The sequence below is a fragment of the Thunnus thynnus genome, chromosome 1 (assembly GCF_963924715.1).
Source record: "Thunnus thynnus chromosome 1, fThuThy2.1, whole genome shotgun sequence".
Classification (NCBI taxonomy): Eukaryota; Metazoa; Chordata; class Actinopteri; order Scombriformes; family Scombridae; genus Thunnus; species Thunnus thynnus.
In genome coordinates, this window is record NC_089517.1 from 27,713,122 (window position 1) to 27,725,446 (window position 12,325).

General features: G+C 38.9%; 1 protein-coding gene across 2 annotated transcripts in view; it reads left to right on the forward strand.

Moving 5' to 3' along the window:
- Positions 1 to 12,325, forward strand: part of LOC137185728 (protein unc-13 homolog C) — a 114,651-nt gene that overhangs the window by 48,584 nt on the left and 53,742 nt on the right. For both annotated transcript variants that reach the window (XM_067594061.1, XM_067594069.1), the window contains exons 13-16: positions 1,539 to 1,695; positions 2,145 to 2,213; positions 9,661 to 9,750; positions 10,771 to 10,899. In XM_067594061.1, coding sequence (XP_067450162.1) covers positions 1,539 to 1,695; positions 2,145 to 2,213; positions 9,661 to 9,750; positions 10,771 to 10,899 — 445 coding nt within the window. The remainder of the gene's footprint in view (positions 1 to 1,538; positions 1,696 to 2,144; positions 2,214 to 9,660; positions 9,751 to 10,770; positions 10,900 to 12,325) is intronic.

Genomic DNA, 12,325 nt, shown 5'->3' on the forward strand with positions numbered 1-12,325 from the left:
GGCACATGAGTGTTTTTCCATTACACAGCAGGCAAAGTAAAATAAGTTGTTTACCTGTTTCAGGTGTGCTGGTCATCTGCAGCTCTTCATCAAACATCATCATCACTTGTCACTGTTTCTGCTTGTACTATTCTCCCCTGCATTATTTTAATAGCTCCAAATTTCTCCATATCTTGTTGTGTTGACTGGATTTTAGCGCTGTTAAGGAAGCTCTGATAATTTGGTGAGGAACACATTTCATTTCCTGTAAATTCTTCACAATAAAAGTCTCCCATTATTTAGTTACTTAAAAGCTTTAAATTTGAAGCAGTAAAGCAGGAAATGTAGAGTTTGCATCGGCGGTAACTTAACATGACTCTGATACGGCTGCCCCTCAGCAGGCTTCCTGAAAGCCAATCAGAACAGAATGGGCCAAAACTGCCTGTTAGAGACAGAGGTTGAACTGAGAGGCTGCATAAAGGGCCAGTATTAGATAAATAATGATTTTTTAAAACTGTGAATCATGCAAAGCTACTCTGGTGGAGTCCAAAAATAAAAAATATAGAGCTGTAAATGAGCTTAATAGGTCCCCTTTAAAACAGTGCTGGAGACAGGAGAAAAGGAAACAAAATGTATTTAAACAAAATACATCAACTTTGCAACAATAACAAACCCCTGCTTCAATCCCTCCCCTGGGAGAGATGACTTGTAGTTTGTGTAATTTTAGCTCATCACATACAGTAGTATTGAGATGCGTTTTGTGCAAGGTTGACATACATTGATTCATCTTAGTGGAAAACACTTAAACTGGCAATTGCACACACTGTGCATGAATTTGTCTCAACTGTCTTTGTTACAGAATGAAAAAACAAGTAAGTTTAATGGTAGACAGTAAGATTTGCATTTCTTTCTTCTATTTCTCTGGATATGACTACATCTCAGCCCCAACAGGAACCTTTGATTTACTGTCAAACACTTGCTCCATCTATTACCTGCAGCCTTATATCTTTAATTGTATAGCTTATAAAGCTTTTATTTACAAGTATTTTGCTATAGATATCTGTGAAGACACTTTTTATTACATGAACAGGGCAGTGAACTAATTATGCACTAACTCTTCCACCAGAAGTAATTGTTTGGAACAGAGTGTTCTCTCTTCTGCAGTCAGAAGGTGAAAATAATGAAGAAATATTGTACTGCAATATGTTTGCACAGTTTTTGTTTTTTACTGTAGCCACTGGCAGTGTATGGACAGATGGACAAACACAGGGTAGGGGATATTTTTGAGCTATATATTTCAAGGGTATTTTTTTTGCTGAACTCTTAACTGTGTTCTTTTTCAACACTGTAACTTTGTGGATTTTGGGTTATTTAAGTTCATATTGATTAATTTATCATTTTCTCTGCCTGGAATTTTCTAGTTGTTGTGGGGTCTCTGCTTTTTCATATGATTATCTATCGATCCTGGGTGAAGAAATGATGTCGATCTTGCCCTGAAATGACTACGGCACTATGCTTGAAGCCAAGTGAAGATAATAGCTGTTTATTCTCCTCTGCAGGCATTTCTCCTGTCTGTCTGCCAAATACATGTGTCCCGGTGTGCCAGCAGTGATGAGCAACCTGCTTGCTAATATTAATGCCTACTTCGCCCACACCACCACCACCACCACAACCACTGCCTCCGCTTCTGACCGATTTGCTGCCTCTAACTTTGGAGTAAGTGTGCCTATTTTTCTCTTGTAATCTGCCAAAAGTGATACATAGACATAGAGTGCTAAATAAAAATGTGGGTCATCCACAATCTCCAGTTAGAATCAAGTAACATCTATTGCTATCTTATATTCTGATACTGAACTACTGACATCACTATTTTGTGTGATCATTCCCAGAGTTATTGTCTAAAACAAGTTGTGCACTTTAAATCAACAAAATCTCAAAGGTCGCCAGTGCTTTCTGATTGAACATTTAATAAGCTAATGTTGCAATATTTCCAGGCAGGAAGCCGAAGCTGGCAATACACTTAAACCACAAAATTTTGTTCCAGGAAGCAAAAATGAACCACCGCAGGCATATCAATGCTACCACACAGTGTTATAAATTCTTTGACAAAACACTTTGGGTGTGGTGTCACTCTAAACTAAATTATGGAATTCTCATCCTGACAGAGGGAGAAATTTGTCAAATTACTGGACCAGCTGCATAACTCTCTAAGGATCGACCTCTCCAAATATCGGGTATGTATGTGAAATTATGCATGTAGTGTAGTGTGTTTGTGAAATCTAATCTTATTTGTGTTTGTCTCTGTGTCTTCTTCTGTGACTATTATCAGTTTGTTGTAAAAAAACAATCTCAAGTCTACATTGTTATTATGTAGATGGACTACATTTTCACTGGACATTTGACACACTGCAGGCTGCCATTTAGTTTGCTATGTTTAGCATTTACCTCCTTTAAAACTGGCTTTAAACACCTTTTTGTTGTGCTCTATTTGGCTATCTATTTTTGACAGAAGTAATGCCATCTAAGCTTTCTTCCACTTGGTTGATTTGATAAAGGCTTCCTGGTTCACTCAACTTTGTTTACAGTACAGTGTGTGCTTACTATATCTGGCATGGAACAGCAATCCGTTTACGCTTTGATGTTAATGCCAAACGTGTGGCTGTCTCCCTCCAAACGTGGATATTGACTGGGTCATCTTCTTTCTTGGAAACATTTCAATCCGTATTTCATGCATTTTTCCCACAGTGTAATTGTGCAGGATGCATGTTAATGTCAGATACTATATTAAAAGTGTTCTACTAAATATGGTGATTATTGCAAGGTAAATGTCATTCCAGCTGTGTGTGACATGATGTCATATCAAGAATGACATTTTATTATGCCACATGTGACACATTCCCCATATGTCCCCATAATGTTAACAACTGAGTATATGCAGAGTGTATATAGCGTTGGAGATTTTGTGGTCTTAAGCTGTGAAGATTAAGAGAGGCTTGTGAAAAGTATGATTTGGAAAAGCAGAAGTTACAGATAGACACATATATAGACAGACAGACAGACCTCATGTCATACATTGTTGTTAAACAACACTGAATTTAATTTAAAATGAATTGAATTATAAATGACTAAAGTGATTTTGCAGTTTTCAGCAGATTGTAGCCAGGCACATAAATACTGGTAATCAGCCCGCTGTGTCAAGAAGCCCATCGGCATCTCAAGAAATAGTGGTTCTTCTGGTCCAATAAATAGACCCTACAGTGAGTGTCCAGCACTCCACCTGACATGGTAGTACATGGATTTAGACTACTGGACACCATGTAAACAGATGCAAACTAGGCCACATACTCCCAGGTTTCTGTATGTAGGCTGTAGCAACTCCAGGATGATTTAATGTGTCAAGTATCAACTAATACTAGTAGACATTTGCTGGCCAGTACTAATGTAAAACAAGAACATGTTGTTTCAAAAGACAACCACATACCTGTCTGTGTACTACATTAATATGCCAATGATGTTTGCCTCTTGCCATGCATGTTCACATAAGTTAAGCACACTTCATATTTTGGTGGTTAAGCTGTAGTATCCAAAGTTAAATATGTGAAATATAAAACAATATGCACTAGTATAATAGTACAAGCAATACAATTGAATCAGAGCTGTAACAAACCTTATCTTTGTAAAGGTAACATGATTCAATTTTTGTTGATACTGTGTAAGGGAGGTGATCATTCAAATGTTAAAGTAATTTGAATGCATTATACTAAAATGTGTCTCTAATATTTTGTCCACCCCATTTATATACATGCTGGGGAAATAACATTTCTCTGTAAGAATAGATGTAGTAACATTTCATCCCCCAGTTAGTGACACTTAGAGGCCTATTTACTGTATGATATAGGTTCATTCTTCATGGTCGTTTGTTTGTGGGTTTTCACATCATTTGTTAGTGAACTGTACTGCTGTATATACAGAATTTTCAGAATTTTCTGATTGACCTGTCACAGCCATAGCCTGTATGTGTTTGATTTAGAGTGCTTATTGACGTTGTTTCATGTCTTATGAGACCACACTTTGTGTTGTAGTGTGCCAATTGACATGGTCGGTTATCGTCAATACTTGCATATTTGTGCAATAAACTCAAATAAAACATACCTAAAAAGCTGAATTACATGTAAAAATTTGATTAAATTGTATAATTAATTTAAATAAAAACATGTTTTTGTTTGATGAAATAACCAATGACCCTTTGAAAGAATCATCAAAAACATGGTGACTCTACGTAACTCAAAATGTATGAGAAAATGTGCCAGTAAAACATAGTGTTTAGATTAGACAATGGTAAAATGTAGAAACTGGAACCATGCAATCAGGAATTCATCTCTGATCGCCAGAGATCTGCCACTCCCGGGCCACTAAAGGTGCTGCTGTATTCTACTCAGGCAGATTGAAATCCTGACATACAGTACATAATCTTCCAGAACAATCCCAGGGGAGCTAATCCTGTTAAACACCACACACACAAACACGCAGGCACACGCAGACACACACACACAAACGCATTCAAACACTCACTTGCATGACCATATACACACATATACTGTACATCCATACACATGTGCCCAAATGCAGGTACAAACATGCACATAGTTATGGACACATGAACAATCATACACACGTTTATATCTCTCTCTCTTTCTCATTCTGTCTCTTACACACACTTACATGCATACACAGACCCGCATCTCCTTCACTTCTGCACTTGCTTTCCCAAATGTGTAGCCATCCACACTGTTGTTTCACTGTAACTGCACACTGCCTTACACACAGGTATGCACCTGAGCACCACACACACACAGACACACACATTTCTCCTCAGCTGGTGGCATTACACAGTGAACTGTAACTGAGAGATGACCCTCTCACCTTTAGTGTGATACAAAAGGCAATGTGTCGTTGAGTGGGTTATCACTTTAATTCCCTCGTTCCTTGCCACGGCTCTCTTTGTGAAGCCACATGATACAGAGACACACCCTGATAGCAGCAGATCCTGCTGGCTGCCCATCATGGCTGCATGATGGAAAAAGAGGAAGGATGAGAGGAGGACAGCAAGTAGTAAATAGTGAGGGAGGGATAAAGAGAATTTGGAAAGAGAGGTGGATGAAACAAGCAGAGAGAAGGAGTCAGAAGAGCTGGGCTTTGGACGAAGAGGGAGAGAGTTGGAAGAAATGAGAGATGGATTTGGAAAGAGGAGAAGAGGAACAGATGAAGAATGAAAGTAGGCATGGTGGGTGGTTAAGAGAAAAGGAGAGAGAGGGTTAAGTGAAGGAGAGATGGCCTCTTTTATTTTCAGATGGCCTGGCTGTCTGGTGATGACATGTTCACCGAGAGCAGTCACAGAATATCACAATGGCTTCACCTGCCAGCACTGCCCTGCTGCTCTCCTGTCAAGCCTGCCACAAAACAGTGCTTCACACACACACACACACACACACACACACACACACACACACACACACACACACACACACACACACACACAGAGTTCATACTCTCTCTCACTCTCTCACTTTCTGAAGCTGTCCCACAGAGCCGGCCTGCCACTATTGGACAGTAATAAGATTCAGATCTGGCTGCTCTGCCGTTCACCGTATGGATTTCCCTATAATGACATTCTGAGGGGGATTGAGTTTGCTTTTGTAAAACAGAGAGCTTGAATCAGCAGAGAGGGAGCAGGGGTGCAGCTGTCACTCTACATTCTGCTACATATGCGTTTCTTCCTTTTAAACTTTACTCTAACAGCCCTGATACACGGTGACACCTTGTATAATCAGTCTGTCCCTGCTGGGATTTGCAGGTTTCTCTGGGTCGGACATAAAATCTCAGTATCCAGCGTACACTGCAAGGGATTTGGGGTGTTGCCTTAGTTTTGACAGTTTGATGTAAAGTCATGATAGTAGGCACCCCTGGGAGTTGTGCTCTATTCTCTTGAAATTGAACTGTGCACAGTATTGCAGCAGACCTTTAGAGAAAAGGTTACTTAATGCAAACAACTGGTTTGGTCCTCTCTGTGGTGCAGCAGTTTCTGCTACCTCCAGTAAAAAAAGAAAGTAAAGCAGTTGTTCCTTACAGTATCTTTCTCTCTCTACTACAGGTTTGTGCCATATTCAGTAGCACTGAGCTGTTAATGGAGGCGATGAGGCATAACACAAACAAAAAACATATATTTCTGAGATTATATCCACAAGGTTGCTCTATGGCACTAATAGGATATACTTGCTACAGAAGTGTACAAGCAGCCTCTGTCATTCTCACATGGCAGACAAATATGATTTTCTAATTTCCAGAGGAGGAAAATGTTTAGAGAACAAAGCAGTATCTGCATAGTTGCAAGTATAATCTTGTTCTTTGCAGAGCAAAACCTGCATAATTCAGAGGTAGCTATTTGAAATTTATGACAATGTAAAAACCCAGGCACAATGGAAAAGCTAGTATCACCTTTCACAGAGTGGAGAAGATAAGAAACCTCTCTGGCAACCCCGATGAAAAAAAAGTTATTGAAAGGGCGCAGGACTCAAAGTCTGAAATGTGTGAAGTTCTGCTGCTTTTGAAAATAACAAGACACAGAAACATTAATATTTATAGTTTATTAACCCTCCATGCATGTTGAAAATAAGTGGAATATGCATAATGTTTGAGATGATAGAAGAGTGGTTCTTTTTAGCTTTACATGATGTTGCATTATAATTTATGTAGCTATTTCTACATTTACAGCCAAGTTATCAGAAATTCTCTTAAATGTACCCATTAAATATACAACTTATAAATTTGGTAGACACACAAACCCACACAAATAGACACACTCAGTGGCACATGCCTGAGGATGGTCAGAGTGCAGGGTGACCGGTGCAATGTTCCTGTGGCAGTTTGAGGTCCAGTGCCTGTCAGTGCGTGACTGCTTTTGATCTTTTTTTCCACATGATTACCTGCACTCCCTCCACTTGTTACCCGGTGTTTAACCAGCAACATTTTAGCCATTATGCATGACATTATGTAGACTGCACAGTTACAATTGTCCATTCTGAATAAAATAAAATTTGGGGGTTTTTTTTACTCAATGTAGACACTGTCTTAAGATAATATTCAATGTGGACTAGAATAAAGAAAAAGGAGTAAAAGCTCATCTGCATCACTCACTCCTTGCCCCATCCCATAATGGACTCTCTGTCATCTTTCGAAGGCAGTGTTGATGTTGTCTCTACTTTTGGCTGAAATATGGATGTTTTGCTTTTTTAGCTTGCCTGCTTCTGGGCAATCCATCTGTTTCTTTTTCCTTTTTTCTGCTGATGGAGTTTTCATTTCTGGTCTTTTTTTTTTTGGACATGCAAAAATTGCTGTTACGCTAGACAAAGGTCTTTGTTCATCAATCACAAAACAATGTTTATACAAACACAGAAATATCTGTAAATAGTTGTTAAAATTAGCAATTGTAAAGTTAGGAATTGGTAAGAAACAGAGAGGAGCTGAATTACAATTTTCAGTTCCTTGTGTTCTGTAATTAACGTCTCACTGGTTCACAAGTACATGCTGTTTTTAACATGTTTAAGCATCCCACACATTATAATTAAGATAAATCCTGCTCAGTTGATACTTGCTTTCAATAATGAATGCATTTTTGGGAACCCTTGCCATCTGCAATCAAAGCAGGTTGTTAAGTCAAAAAATCAAATTAGATTGGTAGCTAAGATCATAACATTTTGTTTGTAGAAATATACATTCTCTGCATCAACTGTAATGAGTGTCAATGAGCACTTGACTTTTCCTGACTTCAGTCACCATAATTACACAGCTAGATTACCTGTTGATGTCAGAGAATCCACTAATTAACATGTTAAAAATGCCACACTATGATGTGATATAAGACAATATTGTTTACAATTTTAATTAATAATTTAATTTCAAAAGTCAACTCAATGAACGTACTAAAAGTAAACTCAATAGATGAGACCTCTACTATCAGTAAAAGACAGACTGGCAGTAATTGAAATTGCAGTCTTTTTTGTTTCGTTTTTCCCCTGTGGGCACTTTCAGCTCTTTCTAGGGTGATTTTCTTCTCTTAGATAAAGGTGTTAATGCTTCTATTGGAAAAGCATGAAGGGACAGATTTGTTTGACATTACCTCAGGAATGCAAAAGCCTTAATGGATTAGACACCATTGTTTTTCAGAATTACTTTTTAGCAACAAAAAAAGTCTTAATTGGTTTCACTCTATAAAAGTTGCAATACTTATACCCAAAATAAACAGATGAAACACAACTGTCTTAATGGTTCCAGTGCGGTGATTCCAGCATGGTTATTTCAAGAGGTGTATCGATGATGGCATTCAAGGTTGCAGTGGAAGATATAGAATCCATGTTTCAAAGGGACTGATGGTTTCACTTGTGTCTGAAGGCTACATGTATGTGAGTTTATTGTAAGAGAAATATCAGTGTCAGTAGAGAAAGAGAGGGAAGTGACTGATGGCGCTTATGGGCTCCATGCTGGGAATGAGACTCGTGTCGGTACAGTAGCTGCTGGAAAATTCTTTTATTTCCCTGGAATTGAAGGATTTATATTAAAAGGAATGTGCTGGGGCCTGGATGAGACAGGATGCTTGAGCTTCTTAAATCATGTTTTAAAATTTAAATGGAATAAAATTTTCCAGCTAGAAACAAATGATGAATGCTCAAATAATTGAATTGTTCATATTAAAGGCACTGATGCAAATTGCAATTTTTCTGAGACAACAAATCTACTCCAAACTGATTCTTTTTTTCCAGTAGGCAGCCAAATATTGTATAACTGGTCCACATTTGCTTGTGCAGGATGTGTGTCAAGCTTGTTTGCCTGGAGGGTGTTTATCTTTATTGGGGACTACACTTTCACCTCTAAACTAGACTTTTCCTTAATCATCGATCTAGAGAAATAAACTGTAAGTTCTCAGTAGGCAGCTGACTGTCGGTGAAACATTAATATGCCTCCCATATATTTCTTACTCTGTTGGTTATTCTTGAAAACTCCATTGTCGTTTTTTTTTCTTTCTTCTTCTTCGAAAACCAATCCTCTTGAATCAGTTATCAACCAAATAAAAACTTGTATGCAGTTCACGTCCAAAAGATGTCAGGTGAGTTTTGCTTGTGCTGATGGGCCTTGATCTCAGATAGACCTCTCCTGTTTGTGTGCTGTCAAGCCTTCAGGCTGTTGTGAAGATTTTGCTCTATTTCCTGAATCTCCGGTGTGTATTTATTGACAAGGTAGAGGAGGGATTGAAAACAAGCAGAATTGTATTAGAGCACCGAGAGAGTACGAGAAGTAGGATAATGTATGGGGCAGGGATGCTTTTCCTCAGGGCTGTCAGGGCTTTATATGCTCCCTGTCACGGTGTTCTGCACTGCCTGATGACTTCATGGCCCTGAAATAGAGGTTTTCATCAGCAGAGACCTCCCTTGTCCACTAAACGATTAGACAGACAGTCATTTCGTTATGATTGCTGGGCGTTGCTCTGTAATCAATTTCAATGTTTTGGCCTACGCGGTATGATGTGTTGGAGGGCAGGGGGGGAGGTGTGTGACATTTAAAGTCTGCTTACAATAAGATATCCTCTCTCCTCATGTTATTTTCCTGTCTTTCTCATTCTTTCTCCAGGATAATTTCCCTGCAGGAAACCCAGAGCGTCTCCAGGACCTGAAGTCCACTGTTGATCTGCTGACCAGCATCACCTTCTTCAGGATGAAGGTAGTGTGTGTGCACATATGTGTGAGCTTGTGGGTGTGGAATATTTTGAAATTGAAAGAAACATAAACATTTTAATAAATGATGATGGAAAACAACAATAACTAATCTTTGTAGATCTCTAAGATGTGTTTTGTCACGTTTTATCACAGAAGTGCTGCACCCTTGACTTAGTGACTAAGACGCCTTCAATACTGGTCAAGGCCATAAAATCTCCCAACCAGTTATAAACATAAACCCAGATTGATTTTATGCATGTTTCATTTAGGTGAAATCAATTCAATCACATAATTCCTGAAACCTGCCCCCCTTTCAACACAACTGACCATTCAAAACCAAAAGATTTATGGTTGTACAAATTCATGACTGCAGGTTCATGCAAGGGGGTTGTGTTTGTATAATGTGTGCTGACCTCCATACTACAGTAAGCCTCTATGTTTCAAATGCTTCCAGCTCTGTCCCCCCCCTCCCCCCCCAACAGTATGTCGAGTTGTCTCCCGCTTTATGAAGCTCGGCTCCATTCAGCTCTCTTTTGGCGGGAGTGGGGGTGTAGCACTGGAGCACTGAGGCATAGCTAAGATGGCAGCTGCGAGCAAAGGAATGAAACCTGTCACTTTAGGTTACCAAAGCTCTCACTCTGTGCCATGCCCATGCTGAGCTTTACTGTGTATAAGCACCGCTGCTCACTCATAGGAGCTACTGTGTTACTATACGGTGCACACACACACCCTAAATGCCAGTCTGACCACATGTCAATTATGATATACATAATACATGTAAGTAGGTTGCCCATTTTTTCCACAAGGTAGTGATATCTTAGTATAAATATTTCAAACATGTAAGATGATATTATTACATTATCACTCCACTAATGGATGGCACATAGAAATGCATTTAAGTTAATGTACCTGTCATTGATTTGGGTTTTTTAAATCATATAACAATATGCTAGGAGACCTACAAGAATACCTAACCCTGAAAGTATACCTATTTTTTATTATGTATGTGTGTTTGTGTGTGTAGGTTCAAGAGCTCCAGAGTCCACCAAGAGCCAGTATGGTGGTGAAGGACTGTGTGAAAGCGTGTCTGGACTCCACATACAAATACATTTTTGATAACTGTCATGAACTATACAACCAACTCCTCGACCAGGTAAACAGTACTTTTTATAACACTACTTATAAACCTTTTCAGCTCAAGAAAGTCAGACTTCTGTGGCACAGGTAAACATAAAGAACAGCAGTGTATATACTGAACTCTCCAGTCATGTACAACATGAACAGTTGCCAGCTTGTATTTCTCACATTAGATCTTGCAGATGTAGTGACGCACATACTAAACGATGCATCACTTCAACACTTAGTGATTCCTTACTTGGATTTTCTGGAGATGTGTCTTGAAACCCTAATCTCTGGTCAAATCATACACGAACACAATTAAGTTACAGGTTAAGCATAGTTACTGTACTATAGAAGTGTGCACATTCATTTGTGTCAAAAATATGAAGAAGAGGGTGAGGTATCAGGTTGTAGGTGTGGATAGTGTTTGAGTCTAATCAAATTAAGGCTGCATGGTTCTTGTGCTCGGACCCTCATACCTCTGCGTGCTGTGCACCTGCAAACCTGCACAAAATAGTAATGCAATTATGGCTGACATCCCAGTGTTCAGCCTTGCCTACTACCCACAGCTCCTTGTTAATGATTGGCTTTACCTGTACAATGCAGCTACTTTTAAAGTTCTGAGAAAGAAACATCACATGCAGCTTTACCTGCTTTCTTCGACTTCAGTAGCGACCCTCCTGTCTATTCGCAGTAGGTGTTGTCCACAGTGCCAATAACAGTATCAGAGAGCAATTGCAACTCCTGCAAAGATGAGACACACTGATGGGTGCAGGTTTCAATCTGAGCCCTTAATGCTCCCCAGAATTTGTCTGATGTTATCACTATATATGCAGTTTTAAAAACCATCATCTATTTTGTGGCTGAATCAACCAGCATTTGTGCATTCTACAGCAATTGTTGAAAAGCTGAATATTAATGCAGGCTGTTGTTTTAAAAATGCATTTGTTCACCCTGTTTCAGAATGGGACTTGTCTGCCACCTGTTCAGCTTTGGTGTTTTTTGTGTCTTTGATTGTGGTTGTTGTTGTTATTGCTTTCCTGGGCGTGAAAGACGTAACCCGGCCCACCACTGGTCAATCCATAGCAAGCAAACACTCAACAAGATATTATAAAAAAATATGTTATTCCTAAGAATAGAATTTGTATTCTATGGATATTATACACAGGATAGTTACAAACAAACCTAGGCCTCTGGCATGTGTTTGTTATTGTAAAAATGTTATACTTTTCTGAATCATGATTTGATGACAGTGTGAAATTCAAATTTAGCAACTCACAGCACTCCTGCAGATTCATGCAATCATTAACATTAAATTAATAACAAACTACCAACTCACCAGCTCAACAATATGCAACACTAACTAGATAACTGAAGCTAAAGGGAGTCTTTATGAACTCTCTACTTGCTTATTGCACAGCTTCACTTGTTTAAGCATGATGATACTTGCATAAATTCAT